At 46.2% G+C, this 22301-nt stretch overlaps 1 protein-coding gene across 3 annotated transcripts in view; it reads left to right on the top strand.

Annotated features, from left to right (window-relative positions):
- OPCML (opioid binding protein/cell adhesion molecule like) overlaps positions 1-22301 on the top strand; it is a 179784-nt gene that overhangs the window by 145980 nt on the left and 11503 nt on the right. Inside the window, exons 3-6 of one of the 3 annotated variants that reach the window (XM_023761993.1) lie at positions 16983-17120; positions 17511-17631; positions 18315-18466; positions 19382-19408. In XM_023761993.1, coding sequence (XP_023617761.1) covers positions 16983-17120; positions 17511-17631; positions 18315-18466; positions 19382-19408 — 438 coding nt within the window. The remainder of the gene's footprint in view (positions 1-16982; positions 17121-17510; positions 17632-18314; positions 18467-19381; positions 19409-22301) is intronic. The other 2 variants (XM_006098233.3, XM_023761992.1) reach the window with 2 other exon arrangements.

Consider the following 22301-nt stretch of genomic DNA (forward strand, 5'->3'; position numbering starts at 1 on the left):
CCAGGGAGTTGATAGTCTTATTTCCATGTTCAGGATGAAGAGCTGAATCTCAAAGCCTTTATCTGCCCAAGGATGAGCGGTCAAGCTATATATGAACCTGTCTCTCTGAATTGGGGAAATATACCCAGGTCTAGAACAGTCGGACGGACCGAAACCTGTCTGCATTTCAGTAACTACTGAATCAGAGTCTGCAGGAGAGAGGTCCAAGAATCTGCCTTTTAAAAATCTACTTAAATTACACAGATGATTAATGATTCAGATTTAGGAAGTAAGGATCTACTCAAGCCGAAACCGGTTTGGCTCAGTGGATAGAGCGTCGGCCTGCGGACTGAAGGGTCCCAGGTTCGATTCCGGTCAAGGGCATGTACTTGGGTTGCGGGCACATCCCCGGTGGGAGATGTGCAGGAGGCAGCTGATCGATGTTTCTCTCTCATCGATGTTTCTAACTCTCTATCTCTCTCCCTTCCTCTCTGTAAAAAAATGAATAAAATATATTAAAAAAAAAAAAAAGGATCTACTCAAAATTTGCCCTCGGCAGATGGGAAAATGGACATCCTCAAAGGTTGAATGGCCCAAGAGCTATGTCACAATGTGGCAAAGGAGGGATCAGATCCAGATGTCCTGACCTTCCAAGTTCCCCAAACTTTGAAATGCAGTAGAAGAGCTTCTCACAGGTACTATGCCTAGGAGCCACCTGGGCTCTTGTTAAACTACCTAGGCCAGCAGTTACCAACCTTTGGGACCTCACGGACCACCGGTGGTCCACGGACCACCAGTTGGTGACCGCTGACTAGGCTGTTCAATGCACCTGTGATTCTGTGTGTCAGTCACCTTCCCCAGGACACCAGTGGTGCTGGTCGGAGACCACATGTCAAGTAGCCACAACTTAGAGTTCCCAGGAGAGTTTGTTAGAGCTGCCTGGGCCTCACATTAGAAAACTAAGTGCTTTCATCTAAGTATGTGAAAAGGACCCTACAATATAATTTTTGTGCCCAGTGATAGAAAATAGTGTTTGTGTGATAGTGTTGGAAATGAGCAGATGTGGGTTGAGGGTGTCATGAGATCCTCAAAGCTCAACTCCTAGATTATATTTACACAGAAATTGTGAAGAGACATTTGAGAAAACCATGCAAAATGTCCCAAAGGGTTTGCTTCATTGATCTGGGTAAGTGGATGTTTTTCCAGGGGATCGGTCGGTGGAGGTTCTTTAATTACTTCCTATCCCACTGGGCAGACCCTGCATCTGCAGGTGAGGTGGGTGTCCGGGGTCTTGTTGAAACCGGGCCCTCTTTTCCAGAGGTCTGGGATTTTTGCCAACTTTGCTATCCCAGCCCCTCCCTCTATGCCACCTTCAGGGACAATTTCTAGTGGCAAATTTGAGCACTGCTTTCCAGCAAAACCTAATTATCCAAGACCTGGTCACTGGCCACCCTCTGTCTGTGGAAATCTTCTTTACTGCCATACATTACACATCGGCCAAAGAGATAGGTCAGGTGGATTAAGATATACTGTCTGGATTGTTGGATGTTCATTCTCCATTCCCTTACAGGGAGGTTAGGCTACAATGTAATTGAAGTCGTGTTCTTGTGAGTCTCATGGCAGAGGAACCTGCTCTCAGGGCTCCTAACAAGGAGGCTCTGGCCAGGAAGCAGAACAGAGCGCCTTACTTAAGTGTGATAAATCCTCATCTCTCCTCCAGTGCCACAAGCTCCTGGCTCAGGATTGCTGGGCAGAGATCACCTTCAATGGCCCTGAATACCCAGCTTCCCAGGGCTCTCCTGGGTAGGGCTCACATTCTCACACAGGCTGAGGTTTTTTATTATTTCAGGTGGTCAGGACAGTCCACGGGGCAGCCTCGGGAGAGGGGTGTGGGTGTGGCCTAATCATGGGACTAGAGCAGTGATGGTGAACCTTTTGAGCTCAGCGTGTCAGCATTTTGAAAAACCATAACTTAACTCTGGTGCCGTGTCACATATAGAATTTTTTTGATATTTGCAACCATAGTAAAACAAAGATTTATGTTTTTGATATTTATTTTATATATTTAAATGCCATTTAACAAAAAAATAAACCAAAAAATTGAGTTCACGTGTCACTTCTGACACGCGTGTCATAGGTTTGCCATCACTGGACTAGAGATATGACACCCTGCTTCTCCTTTGGTTCATTCAGTGTCCCGGTGTGTGTCATGAATCTCAGGCCCACTGTCCATCTATAAAGTGGGATAAGTAATTCCACCTAATTTTCATGGCTTTTTATTTAATTACTGAGATGCTCTGTTTATCCATCATCTGAAATGAGCTAGTCCACACAACTAGACAATCTCAATAAAGCCCCAAAGCAATTCATGGAGTTTCAATTATTGTTATGGAAATATTTCTAAGGGATTCTTTCTAAGAGAAATCTTTTCCTTTCTTGGCTTCTTAAGTGGGAGTATAGTTGATATTTTAACCTTGTTTTGATGACTCAAGGTCATTACTGCCAACAGTGCTTATTGAACGGCGCTGAGTTTCGGTGATACTTTCTGGAACTATTGAAGTGCATGGCTGTTTGCTCCTGTGAAATATGGCCCCCAGTTGCTATGCTTTTAAGTCCATGTGTTTACTTTTTACAGTTTTTCCTTATTCTCCCTTGTTGTCAAGATAGCAGTCATCAATTTTTGCTGCTGAAATTTTATTTATCTTTAGTCAACATATGTCTTCCTCCCAAAGTCTCTGCCCTTTCTACCTCAGCACATCTCACTTACCAATGCTTCTCCAAGCGTGATTCATTGATCCTGTGATCCATTGATCCCCAAGACCCTTCCATGGGGTTGGTAAGGTCAACACTATTTTCATAGTAATAGGAAGACATTATTTGCTGTTTTCAATACACTGATATTTGTTTTAATGGTACAAAGGCCAAGGTGGGAATCTTAGTACTAATCAGTTGACCATCATAATCTTCACTGTAGTCCTCATCACCCCATACTCCCCATAAAACTAATAAATAAACAAATAAATGAATTAATTAATGATTAAAAGCCAGTTTAACTTTAAGAATGTTCTTATTGAGGTAGCAAAAATTAACTTTATTACATCTCAGCACTTGAATACATGAGTTTTCAATATTGTGTGAAATGAAATAGGGGTATGCACAAGGTACGAAGTTTTCTGAAGGAAAAATTGCTTGTTAGATTGTTGGAGTTGTGAGCTAAAGTGGCTCCACCCCTTGTTTTTAGAGAACAGCAGTTTTTTCATGAAGGAACAGTTGACAGAAAAACTATGGTGATTCAGACTTGGGTAAGGGGCAGGTATCTTCTTAAAATGAATAATGTGAATTAGTTACTTGGAGGAAAACAGCTACCAGCATTTGTTACCAAAATTGCCCTTTGAACTCTCAAGTTGAGCTTGGAATTTTGGAAAACTTGTATTTGCCATCCCGAGTTTGTAGGTTCCCGTTACCTAGAGACTTTTCTGATGAAATGGGTGGTGATGTTAACAGGTGATATTTTTTAAGGTTGTATAATGAAATAGGTCAACATTTGAAGGAGACTGACCCATGAGCTCTATTGGAAGCTCTCTAGGAAACAACAGCCATCTAAGGGGGTGAGGAAACAGGTCATGTGGCTGAAGAAGTTGAACTGAACAGCAGGTGAAACAGAAGCCCGGGCCCATCCTACCGAGTGCTCTGATGCTAAGAAGGGCCCAGCTTCTACAATGACCAGTCACTGAATGCATGCTGCCCCGGGACAGGTACTCTATAGGGCAGGGCAGCTGCCCCGCCAACGCCCTGGGGAAGCTTGGCAGACAGCATTCCAAGCAGCTAAAGGGATGGGCATTTCAGTGCAGAGGAGGCAGTCTGGGTGGGCGTGCCACAGCCAGTACCATAGGGTGGGAACCGGGAAATTTAAGGCAAGTGCTTTTCATACCGTAATGACTTGTTAGGTTTTATTATTGTTGTTCTGACATTTCTTCACAGTCCTTATTACTGTCTGATCTTACATTTGTTATTTATTGGTGATCTGTTTACTCTTTCTCACTAGAAGACAGGAATGCTATATCATTTGCTGCAGTAGTGTCAGTAATTAATCAGACCCTGGAATATAGTAGCCACTCAATAAATATCTGAATTATTTTAAATCATTTAGATAAATAAATGAATCATTTGAAATCATTCACAAAATCATTTTAAATTATTTATAAATGGTTCATTCCATGTATGTGCATGTGTAACCTTACTCAACAACTATAGTGCATGCTTTTTAAGATCAGGATATTGCCATAGCCAGTTTGGCTCAGTGGATAGAGCATTGGCCTACAGACTGAAGGGTCCTGGGTTCAATTCTGGTCAAGGGCATGTACCTCAGTTGCAGGCTCCTCCCAGGTCCGGACCCTGGTCTGGGCTCCTGTGGGAGGCAACCAATCAATGTGTTTCTCTCTCATCCATTCTTTCTAAAAATCAATGGGAAAATATCCTTGGGTGAGGATTAACAAAAAAATAAAGATAAAATAAAAAGATCAGGATATGTCTTGCACCTCTTGTTCTTGTCCTTGCTACCTGTTAGAAGTAACTATTCCTTTGGATGGTATTCAGGTCCATTTCTACCTGAGCTGCCAGCCTCATCTCTGCTCTTGGGCTTTTTGGAGCAGCCTGGCTTCCTGCTGCCTCTGCAGGGAGCTGGCACCACGGGGAATGTCCTTTCTGAACTTCTTGGCTGGGCTATTTCCTCTTCACTCTCTAGCTCTCCGCTCCAGTCCCTTTCTCTCAGCAAACCGTGCACACTAGTCTGTTCTGGCCTCGTGGCTCATGAGCACCCTTGGTTCCCCCCAGAGGCACTTAACCCACTGCTTCCTATAATCAACTTTATGATCCTAAGACTCCAACTGGAATTGTCTTAGAGGTCTCTATTCCCGCTGCCTGACAGGGGCATCGGTGGGCTAACAATCGCGATTAATGCGCTTTTATGTAACCAGGGACTTGTAGAAGGAGGGTAATGAAAAGTATTGCTTCAGTCTTTTTAACTGGATGGTGTTGAACGGGACAACTGTAATAACACAAATTTATTTTACAACTCTCGCCGACAAGTTCAAAACACTTGGCACGCCCCCTGTTGTTCCATCCTCCATAGTTGATGACGTGGGTGAATTATGTCTTTTGGAAGTAAGTTGAGCCTCCACCCTCAGCACCCTCCATGTGCAATATGGGTAGAATCGTTTCCCGTTGGTTGAATAAATGGCTGAATAAAGGGGCTGTGGTTCTGGGCGACATAAAGTCCTCCCAGCTGTTTTCTACCGCTGCTGACAACAATGCGCTTGGAAATGAACAAGATGCACCAGGAGGCTACTAGTCTAGCTCCATGGCATTTTCTTTTAATTAAAATACATAATCCCTCAAATAATTGACTAAAAATACATTTAAAACATTTTAGCCTAGTGTGACCTCTTGTGCCTTAAAAATTCCTTTAGCAATTAATGGAATTCTTAGCTGTTTAATTCACACAGCCTTGGACATCCTTTCTTTTGTTCTGAAAAGCTATTTAAATCTTTCATGGTTACTTAACATGTGTGTTTATGTATTGTTTCCTTTACTGCACTGTGTTTGCTGAACAATGGGAGCTGGTTTATTCTTTTTTAAAATATATTTTATTGATTTTTTACAGAGAGGAAGGGAGAGGGATAGAGAATTAGAAACATCGATGAGAGAGAAACATCGATCAGCAGCCTCCTGCACACTCCCTACTGGGTATGTGCCTGCAACTAAGGTACATGCCCTTGGCCGGAATCGAACCTGGGACCCTTGAGTCCACCGGCCGACGCTCTATCCACTGAGCCAAACCGGTTAGGGTGAGCTTGTTTATTCTTAACTGCAAATCATAAACAGCGCAGGAGTTTCTGCAAAGCAATGGGTGTCTCTGTGAGTGTTAGAAAAAGGAAGGGGGTGAGGGAAGGAGAGGAAATGAGCCCTGCACCACACATCCCCACCCCAACCACCCAAGAGCAGCTCCCTATTCCTAACTTGGGGAATTTTCAATGTAGGATTTCACTGGCAGAGAGAATTTTGCTACTTCAAAACAGGTTTGATAGCCACTAACGTCTCACATATTTGACCTGTTGTATCATCTGATGTTGGTTCTTTCCTTATGAAAATGTAAGCTCCATGAAGGCAGGTGAGTATAGTAGGTGATTTTTCAAATGTGAGATCCATGAATTAGTTAATTTGACAAAGAAGGAGTTATACTTCCCTGGCCGGTTTTGCTCAATAGAGAGAGCATAGGCCCACAGACCAAAGGGTTGCTGGTTCAATTCCTGGTCAAGGGCACATACGTTGGTTGCACACTTGATCCCCGGTCCAGTCAAGGCACATGCAGGAGGCAACCAATCTATGTATCTCTCTCAAATCAATGTTTCTTTCTCTCCCTCTCCTCTACTCTCTCTAAATAAAATAAAATAAAATGCCCTAACCTGTTTTGCTCAGTGGATAGAGCATTGGCCTGCGGACTGAAGGGTCCCAGGTTCAATTCCGGTCAAGGGCATGTACCTTGGTTGTGGGCATTTGCCCAGTAGGGGGTGTGCAGGAGGCAGCTGATCGATGTTTCTCTCTCATCGATGTTTCTAACTCTCTATCCTTCTCCCTTCCTCTCTGTAAAAAATCAATAAAATATATTTTAAAAAAATATCCTCTGGTGAGAATTAAAAAAAGGAGTTATACAAATTTGGTCTTCATTAACAACTGATAGGCTCAAGATATTTAAACACAAGAGAACTTCCTTAGAGTTTGGGATGATTTAAGTGTAGGGTGACTGTATAGTAATTGCCTACATGGAGATGCTTTTGAAAATGAAAGGTGTCATATTCATAGTTACACCACGTCCACAGACATAAGCAAGGACCTCGGACAGAGCAGGACATAAACTCGCTCTCCTGAGTGGCATCTCGAGGGGTTGTCTCGTGAGGGCAAATCTGAAATTTCCCTTTTGGCAGAGGGGATTGTAGGTCCCATGGCCTTGGTCCTGTAAGAGGTGGTCATGACTTGTAGGAAACAATCCAGTTTAGTCTCATTGCAGATCACTTGCTTCTCCCAGTATTTGGGTGTCTGAAGATCGATCAGGCCACAACGAGACGAGGCAAGGTTCCTTGGGGTCAGAATGGAATATCCTATCAGCAGTGCTGGGTCCCTGGACCTCACCGCAAGAGAATGCAGAGTGAATGCACTTTGCCTGCTGCAGAGTGACTAACTCTCATATCCCACTTGTGCTAATATCCCCTCCAAGCCCCTGATGGAGTATCCCGAGAGTGACGTCAGTTATTCTGAGGGCTCTGCCAGAGATAAGAAACACACAGCAGGGGGACAGCCATCACTAACGGATGGGGACATTCCTCTGGGAATGAGGGGACTCAGAGTTAGAACAGCACCAGCTCTAAGATGTAAGTTACCTCGGCACACTGGGCAGTCCGGGCTCAGTTCCCAGCGTTTGCGAGGCACCGCCCGGTGAGGGTGTGACAGAGTGTGTGACATTTGCAGCCCACGGGGCTGCTGTGGTCCTGCACTGAATGTAAGGAGTTTGCAATAAAGTAGAAGAGAGATGAGCAAGCCCAGTGACACTCCCTTGCATTCTGGTATTAGGAGCGCAGGGTTTAACTCAGGCCATTTGAGAAGGTCACTGTTATGTTTTAGGAGACGGGCTTGACCTGTAACATAGCCAAGTTTATGTGATAGATTCTTTTATAACGGTGTTACACTCTGTTCATAAAATCACAAGGGTCTCACGGGAAGAGGGTGAATCAGATGGCACAGACTGGCACTGCCCCAGATGTGTTTATTCTGTCCAGGCTCAGCACGTGATCGTTAAATTCTACTGGAAAAACTAAACAAACATTTAGACTGAAGCTCACATGGTTTCTAGGTGGTGTGCATACTAGTAATGTTGTCAATATTATGTATCCCTTCAGTCATGGAGCAATTTTTTAAAAATATATTTTTATTGATTTCAGAGATGAAGGGAGAGCAAGAGAGAGATAGAGACATCAATGATGAGAGAGAATTATTGATCGACTGCCTTCTGCATACCTCCTACTGGGGATTGAGTCTGAAACCTGGGCTTGTGCCCTGACTGGGAATGGAACCAGTGACCTCCTGGTTCATAAGTTGCCACTCAACCACTGAACCATGCCGGCCGGGCCAGTCATGAAGCAATGTATGTGCTGCTGTGGATTTCCCACAAGTGGGTCCTTCGTACATCATATAGAGTGGCCCAATTGGGAGGAAAAGCAGCCCCTCTTCTCTCTGCAAAAGGCCCCATAGAACTGGTTTCATAAAACCGCAGATCCCATTTCAAGTAGGGACCTGTCCCCACATCCCTGAAGGCCCGGTGCAGGCTGCTTCCTATCTGAGCTCTGTCCTCACCCCAGGCCCAGCTGAGGGGCTGTCACTGAGAGCAGCTAGAGGAAGAGGCAGTGGAGTGTCCCCTATAGAGGAGCCACTGGCAGGATGGTGTGGGCCTGGTGGCTCCTGGTTAGATATTAGGCCACTGAAGCCTGACCTTAAGAAGTCAGCCTCTGGCTCTCCGAGCACTGGTCCTCACGCCGCCAAATCAGACTTCCAGGTCCAACTTTTTGATGAGTTCCAGTGTCGCCGACCCCTCCAAGGACTGGAGCAGGAATGCTGATTTGCTCAGACCTTAGTTGACAAGAGCAGGTTATGGCCCGGAGGAAGCTGGGTCTGTAGAGCTGGATGCAGAAGTGAAAGGCGCGTCCCTAGTCATTTGGAGTCTAAAATTAGAGACCATACAAATGAGAGCAGTCTGGAACAATGTGCTTAGGAGAATTCAGTGCAATAGCTATTCATCGCATGGCTTCCATTTGCTGGTCCTAGTATTTTACACTCCCCCCACCCCCAAATAAACAAACACACACAAAACGATGCCCCCTATCATGTGCTTTGCACACAGTAGTCATCTTTTCTTGCTAATCATGGGAAAGCGGGAAAGTGTGATGAGAAAGCAAAACATGGAAATAGCTGTTGGCTCGTGATTACAATTTCCCTGAGGTCATTGCACAGGGCAGGATTTTCCCCTGGAGCCAGAATCCACTAACCAGGAGCCAAAAGTAATTTTCCTCAGAAAAGCAGCAAGAGGGATACAATAACTTACAATGTGCTTTCCAGAATGTTCCTGCCTCCCCGCCCCATTCCTGCTCTTCCCTTGCTTCCATGGTGTCCCAGTTCTGCTGTTGAAATGAAACCACTTGCAATCCGGCCTCAAACACTCCCCACTGCACAGCCAGGCTCATCTCTTGCACCACTCCCCCCCTACCTACTCAATAGTTTCTAATATTTCCTTTAAATCCCAGTGAGGGGTTCAAACTCAACTCTTTGTTTTCCTGCTTCTTTAAAATAAAAGCCTGAGTGATCATCATGGTCTGGGTGCCTAGCAACTGCTTTAGACCCCATGGCTCCAAAGTTATTAACAAGCTGAGAGGTAAGAAGCTCAGAACTGAGAAATCACAAAGCCGTGGGCCTTTGGGGGATAAGGAAAAGAGAGAGATCCTCTCATTCTGCCCCGTCTTCTGCAGCTTTGAGAGCAAAACATACCTTCCTTAGCTCCTCAGTAGACTAGCCTGCCATGTTACAAAGGGTCCAGCAGGCAGAACCCATAACAGTTAGGGCAGTGGTCAGCAAACTGCGGCCCCTTGAGTGTGGCTCTTCCACAAAATACCACGTGCGGGCGCGCACGTATAGTGCGATTGAAACTTCGTGGCCACACTCAAGGAGCCAAAGAGCCACATGTGGCTCGCGAGCCACAGTTTGCCGACCACTGAGTTAGGGGATTGGAGGCCTATCCTCCATTGCAAAGAGTTCCAGTGGGTGGAGTTATAAAAACAGTTGTGGAGGTGTAAGGGAATATAGTCAATAACATTGTAGTAACTATATGTGGTACCAAGTGGATACTAGGCTTATCGGGGTGATTGCTTCATAAGTATGTAACTATCTAAGCCAGTGGTTCTCAACCTTCTGGCCCTTTAAATACAGTTCCTCATGTTGTGACCCAACCATAAAATTATTTTCGTTGCTACTTCATCACTGTAATGTTGCTACTATTATGAATCGTCATGTAAATATCTGATATGCAGGATGGTCTTAGGCGACCCCTGTGAAAGGGTCGTTCGACCGCCAAAGGGGTCTTGACCCACAGGTTGAGAACCGCTGAATTCTAAGCACTGTGTTATACATCAGAAGCTAATATAGTACTGTAATGTAAACAATTTAAAGTGGTACCATAGAGGAAGATAGAAAACAGAGGGCCAGAGAACCTTGGTCCATCACTCAATTGATAGAACTGTATACTGAGACCCACACTGGAACTCCAGCGCGTCAAAGGAGCACACAAAACATCTTTTGTTTGTGCTTTTGCATTCTATGCAGATCTACAGGGGGTTCGAATGAGACAGGCAGTCCGTACTTTTCCCCAAAACTGAGGGACCCGGGTGTCTAGGGATGTAGGTGGAGAGTCCAGCAACGTCAGCAGTCAGAGAGGCAGCCACGCTCAGAGCTCCCTCCTGGCCAGGCCGGTGCCCACTGTAGTCATGGCAGCGCTGCCGAGACAGAAAATAAACAGCAGTGAAGCAGGCATTATTCACTCCCTTTCACCTGGTTGGCTCTTCACAAGGAAAGCAGCAGAGTGTTTCTTCATCACAGCAGGAGAGCTACCTAAGCAGGTGCTGACCCAGGGTCCCTCAGGGCTCTGCGCCTCCATCTCAGAAATTGACCGGGCTGCCTCCTCCCGTCCTCCCTGTGTCCTGCTTCCCCGCCATCTCATCAGTGTCCTTGCTAATTGGACAAAGTTAGTACCTAATTAATAACTCCTATGACACAAGAGTTCCCGGATGAGCTGTAGCCCCCATTTACACTCTGCTGGTGATTGAGAAATTCTGTTCCCCTCAATAGTAACTGATGGAAATGGTCTCTCCTTTTCTGCAGCTCATTGGCTGTGCAGTTGTAAATATCGCTGTTTTCTTCTCGAGATGAATTGCCTTCTGATTTTAAGCTCAAGAATCTTTAGGTTTTTCTATGTCTTTGTCTCTTCTCATGAGATTCCAAGGGAGATATGTTCCTTATTTTGCTATAGTTTTTCTTTAAACACACACACACACACACACACACACAATTCTAATCAATGACTAGAAGGAACACATTATTTTTTTCAACCAGCTATTGATTATCAAATGTTTGACCTAACACTTTTTAAGAATAATCTAATCCAACCCCATTACCTTTACCAGTGATGATACAGGAGGCTCAGCATGAGTAAGCAGCTTAACTCAGTCTGTTTGAACGTCAGAAGAGGGGAGTGGAGGATGTAACTCCCTATCCTGAGCCAAAGCCTCAGAGGATGTGGGGGAGGAAGGCCACTTGTTTAAGACCTAGATTCTGAAGGCCCAAGGACCAGGAACTCTGATTTCCAAGAGTCAGAGAAGAAGGATGTCCCAGCTCAAGGGGAAAGAGAATTTGCCCTTCCTCTGGCTTCTTGTTCTTTCATGTCTTCAAGGCCTGGATGGTGGCCACCCACCTTGGGGAGGGCAGTCATTACTGGGTCTACTGACTCAGATGCTAATCTCTTCTGGACACACCCTCAGGGACACACTCAGGATTAACATTTACCAGCCATCCAGGCATCCCTGATCCCATCACATGGCCCTCAGATCCTGTTGGCTCTGTCCTGGTGAACCCATAGGTCAGCTCTGGCGTGGAGGTGAAGGACAGGGGAGGTGTGGTGCCAAGCATGGTGCCTTCAATGCCACTGAAGCCCCTTTCCTTACCTCACAATATCTGTTTTCTGGTTTGGAAGGATCAGGGGGGGAAGCCATATAAGTAAGAAGGGATTCTTTTAGAAAAAACAGAGGAGGACAGAGAGCAGAGAGCAGCATCGTTTTCCTGTATTCCAGTTACCCTCAAACCCAGGAAAATGGGCCTCACATCATTCAGATGGATGATTAGTGGTACCTTTAAGACATTATTCCAATCTACCCATCAAGGGGAGGGAATAAAAGCAGTTACTTGTCAAAATCTGCATGAAAAGGAGTCTTAGAAGAGAAAGGAAATAATTAATGTCCCCCATTAATACGAGACATTACCCTCAGACACACACAGTCCTTCATACTTGTCAAAACCCTTTCCTCCCCATCTCTGAGCAGCTACAGAACAGTGACAGATGAGAGCCACCTTGACACCACAGGATGTCTCCGTTCCTGAGCCTGCACTGTCAGGACCCCCGAGAAGGCCAGGGCAACCTAGGCCACATCAGATGCTCCTACTCCCCAAGTTCATATCAGATATACTACAAGCTTCGAGTGCCTTCCCAACAAAGGAAGCCTGGGAGTCTACAGGAGAGCGAAGGCCACAGAGCCCTCAGTGTACTAACCAGGGGGGTCATCTCAGTCATCCTTGTACAGGACCTTCCCCTGGAAAGGCTGATCTGGGGCTCCCTCTGAGGCCAATGCAGTCAATCTGTGAGCATGGGCACAAGGTCTTGTTGTAAAGTGTTCTTTGGGTGATTCCTGTGTGCCCCCTAGAGGAGACCTCTAGGCACTTCCTCCTAGACCTCACCGCCCATTGGTTCCTTGACTGTCTCTTCTACTGTCCCTTCCACCAGACAAAACCCTTCACATCCTTTCATCTTTGGCTTTTCTCCTCATCAAAAGAAAACAACAACAAAAACCCCAGTGAATCAGAATTGATCTTTCTGGACACGTCCACTGGATGACTTACTTGAGTCCTTCTCTTCTCCTGTCATCTTCAGCTGTCCCATCAGAATAGGGGAACGACTCAGGAAACTCACCATTGGCGGGAAATGCCTTTGTGCCCCCAGCTACTGGGAGCATCATCCATGTACTCTTTCCCCCTCTAGACTCTCAGTTGACTTTCACGGTAACACATGGATCTTGTCATTAAGCTCCAGGGAAGGAGGCCAGCCGGCAGCCTGGATCCGGCTAAGCTGCTCCTTCCTTGGGGAAGGTCCCGGTGGCCTCGGCCTGAGAAAGGTTATCTGAGCCCAAGACAAGGAGCTTCTGTCACTGCCAGCGAGTGAGATGTTGACCCAGAGGCTCAGTATCCAAACCCAAATGACTTTAGCACAAGACCATCGCTTGGATTAATTAAGGGAAAATGAAACAGTGGGCTTATCACACTTTTCATTAACTTCAATGCAGTGAAGGGATGCCTCTGGGAGCTGCGAGCAGGCAGGGATGGAGTGTACTGCTGTCCATACGCCCTGGTTTAATTAAGGAGGGGGAGCCCCGAGGTGCTGATGGCCAGCAGTAGTCTAAGGAGAGTCAAGGGGTGGAGGGCAGGAACTAGCAGAAACAGGAGAGATTAAGTGGAGAGGGAGAGTGTTTTTTGTTTTGTTTTGTTTTTTTGGGGGGAAAAGGGGGCTCAGAGTTTCCAAGCCTGTAGCCACCAGTAGATTGAACAAATACTGTAGGTTTATCTTACACTAGATGCACAAGGAGTTCAAAGAAGGAGAAAGTGCAATTCCTTCTCAAAGCAGGTCAGACGCATGCACCTAATTATCTGGCATTTGATGCCAACTTTCCAAGCCAGGATTAATATGTTCATCTATAAGAGCCCCTGTGCTGAACAGTAGGCAAACTTCTTGCATTTCCAGAAATGCTACCATGTGAGCCAGATGGACTCGTGGGGTGCTCACCTCTCCCCACTCGCACCGGCTTCCTTCCGGCTGCTGGTTTTCTCCTCCAGCTTTCTTGTTCATTCGAGTTCTTCCTATGGCCTTTCCCCCCCTTGCCTTTTCTTCTCTGTGTAGATGCCTCCTTGAACTCTGGTCCTCTTCCCCCCATTCTCATACTCCTGCTCATGTTCTCTATGGCACCTGCACCCAGGCATGTGCCACTGAGTCACCAACTGACAGGTCTCCTGGCAAAAGCTGTGATGGGTGCTGACATTTAACCTCACAAAGTAACACCTGTAGGTAGAGCAGCTGCTTTCCATGGCTCATGAGAAGGGATAGTGGGCTGGGAGCACCTAGGACAGTGATGGCGAACCTATGACACGTGTGTCAGAGGTGACACACAAACTCATTTTTTTGTTTGATTTTTATTTGTTAAATGGCATTTAAATATATAAAATAAATATCAAAAATATAAGTCTTTGTTTTACTATGGTTGCAAATATCAAAAAATTTCTATATGTGACACGGCACCAGACTTAAGTTAGGGTTTTTCAAAATGCTGACACGCCGAGCTCAAAAGGTTCGCCATCACTGGCCTAGGAGGCAACTTTAATCACGTCAAAGGGTTTGCCAGGCAGGGTTTGCCCCACTAGGAGGACAACTTTCTGGACTATGTGAGTCATCTAGCTCCTGTTTCCCTACATTCTGTCAGAGAACATATTGTAGTCTTGCAGCCTATCTCTTTAAGATCCCTTCTGAATGTATCTTCAGAATGTTTCCCACAGCACCCAGGCCACTTTGCCTGCAGCTGCCTTTCCTTCCTTCCTCACAGCAGTGCAACTTTCCTCCTCCTCCTCCCCCTCCTCCTCTTCCTCCTCCCCCTCTTCCTCCTCCTCCTCCTCCCATTTGTCTTCCTCCCGCTGTGTTACTCTGTGCCCCTGTTTGCCTCCATAGTCAGTGGTTTGGCTTCCTGGCAGCTAGCAAAGAGGATGAACACGTTTGTTGCCCGTGCCCCTTGCTCTGCAGCACGGAATCAGAATTGTGCATTGCAACCAGAACTGGAGAGGGCAGGAGAGCATTAAACCCTGCGGTTTCCTAGATCTCCAGGCACTGAGCAACCTAGATTTGTCCTGCTTTAAAAGCTCACCCAGGACTCACAGTGGATAAGAAAATAGCATCTTATCACCTTCAATGGGCTTGCGATGGGAGGAGCTTCAACATCCGCCTCTCATTTCTTAGCAAAGGAGCTGCGTTGACAGGATGCGTGTTTTGGAGTAAGACCATAAAGACTTGGTGGGAATGTTAGCTTTAGGGGTTCAGGCACTCAGCCTCCGTGGACCCTCCGAGCCCTGTTCTTGATGTGCTGCTCCGCAGAGACCTGGGCACTGGGGGCACTCGGTGGCCCTTGTTGACCTACTGGCCACCTCACAGGCCCAGGTAACTATACGTGTGTGAGTAGGAGGAGCCTAGAGCAGCAGTTGGCGGTGCCTTTTAGATTCACTGCTCAGAGTGGGCCTCAGCCCCGCAGCACGGAGAAACTTGTTAGGAATACAGAATCCCAGGCCCCCCTCTCGGCCCACTGATTCAGAGCTCTCTCTATATATTTTAAATCCCAGAAGAATTCATATGCAAATTAAAATCTGAGAAGCACTCACTTTACAGCACAAATTTGACAAATTCATCTCTCACCTAATGAGGTAGCATTATCGTAATGATCCCCATTTTACAAGAAACACTTCCTTCCTTTCTGCTGTCACATATCCATCCCATAAAAAGGGCGTTACAGATGGTGAAAATGAATTCCCTCTCTTCTCCCAAGAAGGACCCAGGAACTGTCCTACTCCCAAATGCGGGGAACCACTCGGGGTTCTGGCACACTGGCCTGCTTCTTCTGTGAATGGAACCCTTCCCTTTGAGCAGCCATCACTCCTGCATTGACTTGTATTCATTGACCTTCACGGCATCTGTCTTGTCTACATCGTGCAGCATGATATGGTCTATCCCCTTCTCTCCCAGGAGAGGGGTCAGGGACCCAGCCTGAGGCACATGTCAGGCCCCCTGCACGCGGGCTGCTCATGTGTTTGGATGAATGCGATGGGGTTGAATTACCTGTGGCAAATACCCTCTAGTGCACTTGGAAAGAATAATAGAGTCTTCCAAGGAAGCCAGACTTTCGATCCCGCCACATTTATTCATTGCAGAAAAGGAACAGTGCAATGAATCTACAAAGTCATTTTGGTGTGTTTAATTTTGTTGTTGTTTAACCTTTATAAATCATAGATTGGTCATCCAGTGTTATTTCAACAAGTGAGGCAATATTCATCTTTATTAGACTCCCTGAAATGAGTGATCTTAGAATCTCCTTTAATTATGAAATTCTAAGTCTAAGAAAAATAAGGAAAAAAGGAATATGAATATATATATATCCCTCTAATGAACCTTGAGGAATTACGATATGAACTAACCTGGTTGATTAAATGTCTGTTGGGGTCAAGAGCTGCGACCAGCACCATCACTCTGAGATTCCTACAGATAGGGCCCTACCCCAAGCCCCAGGAGGCTCCATGCTCTGTAGTGTCTTCCCTGAAATTTTTTAAGTTTCCCTCTAAGCCTCCAGAATGCCCCCCACAAAGCTGGGTATTTAATCCTTGAGACCATTCTAGTAACCGCGGATCCATCATTTGGGGCTATGATGTTTATGTTGGCAAGAGATTATAGCACACCTACTACATAGCAGTCACAAAGTCCTTTCTTATTCATTCATTCTTTACTTTATCTTCTCCTTCACAGTTTGAAACCAAACCGTTTGGCTGTTTGGCATTTATTTGTATTAACATGTTAAGTGGCCACTTATTGGTTCTGCACGAAGTAGTAGTTTGTATTCTGTATTCAAAGGCATTTGTACATAGTGAAAAAATGAAGGTGGCCATACTAACATACTCTAAAGTTATTCCCACAGTCTTTGTTATATTATTGACCAGGGCAATTCTCTAAAATATCAAATTCTAGTAATGTGCTGTCCTGTTTCGCATGTACTCTTAGTTTATCCTCATACGAATCATATAAGAAAAAAATCTTCTCACCAAATAGTCTAAAAAGTTAAAGTGAGTTGGCCAAAAGGCATTGATCCAAGACTCAAGCAGAAAAGTCCTTTCTTCAAATGCCATCATTTTGGACCAACGTGGCGTTTTATAACCTTGATGTCTAAATCCCCTCTCTGCAGCGCTTCAGATCCCTCCTCCTCCCAGTTCTAGACGTGCATGTGCTCGGTCCCTGGTTTCCCAGTTTCATGATTGCTCTCTGTCTGCTCCTTTGCTCCCAGAAGGCCAGGGCTTTGTGAGTGAGGACGAATACCTGGAAATCTCTGACATCAAACGTGACCAGTCCGGGGAGTATGAATGCAGCGCCTTGAACGATGTGGCTGCTCCTGATGTGCGGAAAGTCAAAATCACCGTAAACTGTGAGTTGACCATTGTCAGGGAGTCCGGGGGGTGGGGGGAGAGATGGAGGAGGGGCTAAGAGGGACAAGCTGGTAATGGCAATGCTGTTTTCTGAAAGACCCAGTTGTCTCCATCAGGAAAATACTTAACTAGATTGCTGTGCCCCATTCCAGTCTTCCTGTGACTGTCACAGCTCTTAGCCAATGGGGAGAATGGATAGCTTTGAGTTGGTTTAAAGTCCTAAAGAAGATGCTGGGGTAAGGCAATATCTTCAAGCAAGAAGGGTTTCCCCTAAAATAGTTGGTAATTTAACTGGGAAGGTAAGGTGCCAGAAGAAATCCATCTGTCAACAGGACAATTGAATGTGCCCTTTATCCATGTCATGAAATTGCTTTACCTTTTCCCCACAGACCCTCCCTATATATCAAAAGCCAAGAACATGGGTGTGTCCGTTGGTCAGAAGGGCATCCTGAGCTGTGAAGCGTCTGCCGTGCCCAACGCTGAATTCCAGTGGTTCAGGGAAGACACCAGGTACCGTGAGAATGGAAACAGGGCTGTGTGAGCAGAGCTGACAGAGCATTTCCTACATGGGAGGAGAGGGGTGCAGTAAGGGAGGAACCAAAATGCATTACCGCCTTTTTTATAACAGAGGCTCCTTTAGAACCAGAAACAAGGACACAAAAAAAGAGGAGGAAGCTGGGAAATGGGCTAATGAATTGAGCTTATTTCCAAATCTGAGGTTAGCTGTACACATGGCAGTCTTTGATGATGAGAACCAGTACATGTAGCCTTTGGAATGTTAGCATCCTTCTCTTTTCCCTGCTGATGGGAGCTATGGTGCTTATGGTTCGAGGTGCAGGAACTGGGTCAGTCTGAGGAAAGGGGGTTTGGGAGGGGGAAGGCCTCCTTGTGGGGTTAGCCTATGGCCGTGGTCGGAAAACTGCGGCTTGCGAGCCACATGCGGCTCTTTGGCCCCTTGAGTGTGGCTCTTCCTAAGCCTTAGGAGTACCCTAATTAAGTTAATAACAATGTACCTACCTATATAGTTTAAGTTTAAAAAATTTGGCTCTCCAAAGAAATTTCAAGCGTTGTACTGTTGATATTTGGCTCTGTTGCCGACCACTGGCCTATAGTATCTTAGTTCTCCCAACACCTTCTGTCTGCTGTTTTACTCCATCTGTAGAACCAGACCAGCAGTGCCTTCTCTGTTGCAGGCTAGCCACCGGCCTGGACGGCGTGAGGATTGAGAATAAAGGGCGCATATCCACTCTGACTTTCTTCAATGTTTCAGAAAAGGATTATGGGAACTATACTTGTGTGGCCACAAACAAGCTTGGGAACACCAACACCAGCATCACACTGTATGGTGAGTGCGGGAAGCCTGGGCGCATGGGCTCGGCCACGTGAGGGGCTCGAGGGACGTGAGGGAGGAAGGCATGAGCTGCTTGGCCTATGTCCATCCATACCGCTCAACCCACCACCCTTGGATACAAATCGCTTCCCCCTGTCACTCCCCTCACATGTGGAACAGTGGTGTTTCTATCCCCTGGTCTACGGAAAGGCAAGGTTTGCACCTTACAAAAGGGGTAAACCCAAGTCGGAACCAAGTCTGATGGTGGTTGCCATAACAACACAGAACCCTGGGACAGTTCAGTTGTAGTGCTATGGGAAGATCTGCAAGGCAAATTAGATGTAATCTTCAGGTAACTTCTCTAGTAAGAGTATGATTTTGAGGGGGGTTGGCTTTGTAGTTTTAAGCCAAGTCAACTGCTGCCATCATGATGCTCGTGTTGATTGCCGTGTCATGTCCTCATTCATCGGAAGGAACAGAGCAGCCCTCTGAGGCCTCCTCATGAGGACTGTTCTGTCCACAGCGGGAGCGTCAAAGCCTTTCTCTGTGGAAGCCTTTCTCTCCCACACGGATGGAGAGCGCCCCAGAGCCAGGGCGGCCTCCCTGGGAAGCCCTGTCCTTCTCTCACTAAATCTTCCCACACTGCCGTGTCCATCTCCTTTGTGCCACGTTTCACACCAAGGACCAGGGCCAGCTTGTTGTGAGATTTCTTGTGTGTCTGTATTTGTTGATTTGCTGAGATGTGGTTGGAGGGAAGCATCTGGTGAGTAGAACGGAAAGGTATTCATTTTCCCACGTGCCCATCCAACACTGCAAAAGCTTTCGGCATTGACATTGACTAAACGGCGTCCACCAACCATCTGAAATGTGTGATCTATGTCTTTTGTTTTCTCTCTGCATGGTGTGTGCATTGTGCTGTGTGTGTCTTAGAAATAAGCCCCTCATCAGCAGTGGCAGGTGGGTACCGCATGTTCCTTCCTTCCTCTGCCTGCCTGAATGCCTATGTGTTTGAACTTGAGCCTACTTCAGAGACAGGCTTGCCTGCTCCACCTCCCTGGTTGATTTATCCTTAGTAGATAGACTTAGGGATTTGGTTTGTACAGTTTAAGTGGCAGGCATGTACACATATGAAATGCCATTATATGTTTCAGGGAAAGGGTCCTGCCCCACCCCCACCCCCACCCCCCAAAAAAACAAAACAAACAAAAAAACCGCTTCTACTTGGTGGCCTTTAAAAAGGATAACCATTCTGCTATTTCTATACACAAGAGGAACCCAGCCCAGAGACCAAATGAATTATCAGATTATTGTTTCCATGGGGAAGTCACCGTCATAGGAATGTTTTCTACTTTCAGCCCAAGGCAAAAGGGCTAAAGACTTAATTCTAAAATCTTCATTGTAAAGTAGAAGTGCTTGGAGTCATTAATAATAATAATAAAAACATCTACTGATTTCCAGACATCATGTTAGTGCTGAGCAGACAGGTTATTAACCCCATTTTCAACATGAGTGACAAGGAGGAAGAAAGAGGTTAAGCAACACTGAGGTACACTTAGCTAGTGAATCCACACTGGGCCCTTCAGCAGATGCTGGTGTTTACCCAGAGGCTAGGGAAAGAGAGTGAGGCATTTAGATGAAGCAGCAGGTGGTACTCAGCTCTGCCTGCAGAGGCAGAGCCTCACAGCCCTCCTTTAATATGATCACTCTCAGTCACATAAAAAGTGCTAACTTTTGACTTGCCCAGACCCGGAAGCACTCTGTGAATGTCTTTTCTCGGCGCTGGATCTAGGACAGTCACAGGTCACTGGCTCCGCCCACACCTTGAGGTCTATGACTGTCCATCCTTGGTCTTGAGAAAACCACGAGGAAAGGGTGGGGTTAGAGTGCTCAGCCACGGACCCTGCTATCACCCCCTCAGTTAGTGGTGTCAGTGACAGGAAGTAGGGCCAGTGGTCGGCAAACTGCGGTTCGGCAAACCACGGCTTGCGAGCCACATGCGGCTCTTTGGCCCCTTGAGTGTGGTTTTTCCACAAAATACCGACTTCTGTACATGGGCCATGAAGTTTCAATCGTACTGTACGTGCGCACCCCCACGTAGTATTTTGTGGAAGAGCCACACTGAAGGGGCCAAAGAGCCGCCTATGGCTCACGAGCCGTGGTTTGCCCACCACGGAGTAGAGCCAACAGAAGCAGCCTAGGTCTGACCACTAGATGATCCAGGATCTTGTCCCTCTTTATCATGAACTAAGGAAAGAGGTGTGTCATAGCAGATAACAACAGCAGATATACATCAAGACTATATCAATTTGCTAGGGCTGCCATAACAAAATATCATAGGCCAATGCCTTAAACAACATCAATTTATTTTCTCAGAGTTCTGGAGGCCAAAACTGTTTTTGATGAGGGCTCTCTTCCTACCTTTTTGATGGCTACTTTGTCCTCACATGACTTGCTTGTGAGCATCTGTGGAGAGAGAAAGAGGTGGATATAGAGATGGAGAGAGGGGGAGAGAGAAAGGGGAGGAGGGAGAAAGGGGGAAAGGAAGAAAGGGAAAGAGAGAAAGAGGATCAGAGAGAGGGAAAGAAGATGAGAGAGAGGGAAGGAGGGGAGGAGAGAGAGAGATGATTGCTCTCTGGTGTGTCTTCTTATTAGGACAATAACTCTGATGAATGAGGGCCCTACCCTTTTAACCTCATTGAATCTTAATTATTTTTTTATAGTTTCAATCTCCAAATACACACTAGAGACATATGGCTTCAACATATGAGTTGGGGGGAGGGAGGAGGTACAATTCAGACACTAAGAAAGACATAGCTTTATATCCCAACTTGGCCACCCACGTTCCAGCTAGTTAACCTTGCTGAAACTCACTTTCCCCACGTATGGAATCAGGATCTTAATACCTGCCTTTAAAGGCTGGTGAGAGTGCCAGATAAGGTCATACATATGGAGAGAGTCCCACACATGTTTAGATATATGACTTTGACAACACACAGAGACGATAGACCTCAGTTACTCTGCTAAAGTTGGGACAGTACTTCCTGGCCTGTCCTTGTGAATTGTCAATAATATGATGCCCCTCACAGAGGTATGCCAGACTGAAGACTGTTGTATAAAGAGAAGGTTCTATAGTTCTCACTGGCATCTGCCAGTGTTTTCTATGATCCATCTTATGACTGCTGCTCTTGATATGGCTGCCAGGGGTATTGCTCAGCTGGGATTGTGCTTTCCACTCCTCCAGAGCCTCCTGTCCACTTTCACTTAGCGCACCATCACTCGCTGTATCTCGCTTCATCTGGTTAGTGTCCACTCCCCTTTCAGCATCCCTTCCTGAAGGCAGCCTTTCCTGACCTCAGAGGGGAGGTCAGGCCCCCATTGTACATGCTCCCTGTCACACTTCTACACGCTGCACTAACACAGTGCACTCGCCAGCCTTCGCTCAACTAATGTTCCTCAGGACCAGCCATGAGCCAGCTTCTCAGAGTGATGAGGATGCAACAGTGACACACAGAGAGATACCTAAGTCTATAGACTTCACCTTCTAGTTGCAATGATATTTTGTTCGATTTGCTTCATTTCTTTTATCAAAGACTTTTTTCTGCTTCCGCCTATGTGCTCCATGAACATAGGGACCATGTCTGGATTGATCCTTAAAACCTAATACAGTAGCCGGTCAGGAAATTTGTGTTGAATGAATGAATGAATGAATGAATGAATGAATATACGCAGAGACTGGAGGGTTGGGTTGGTGATACCAGGGACAGGAGTTCAGCTCAGGAATGAAATGTGACAACAGAATAGGGCCTAGGAGTCGGGAGCCTCCTTGGAGCCAGGTTCGGCTGCTCACTCT

The sequence above is a fragment of the Myotis lucifugus genome, unplaced genomic scaffold (assembly GCF_000147115.1).
Source record: "Myotis lucifugus unplaced genomic scaffold, Myoluc2.0 scaffold_225, whole genome shotgun sequence".
NCBI lineage: Eukaryota > Metazoa > Chordata > Mammalia > Chiroptera > Vespertilionidae > Myotis > Myotis lucifugus.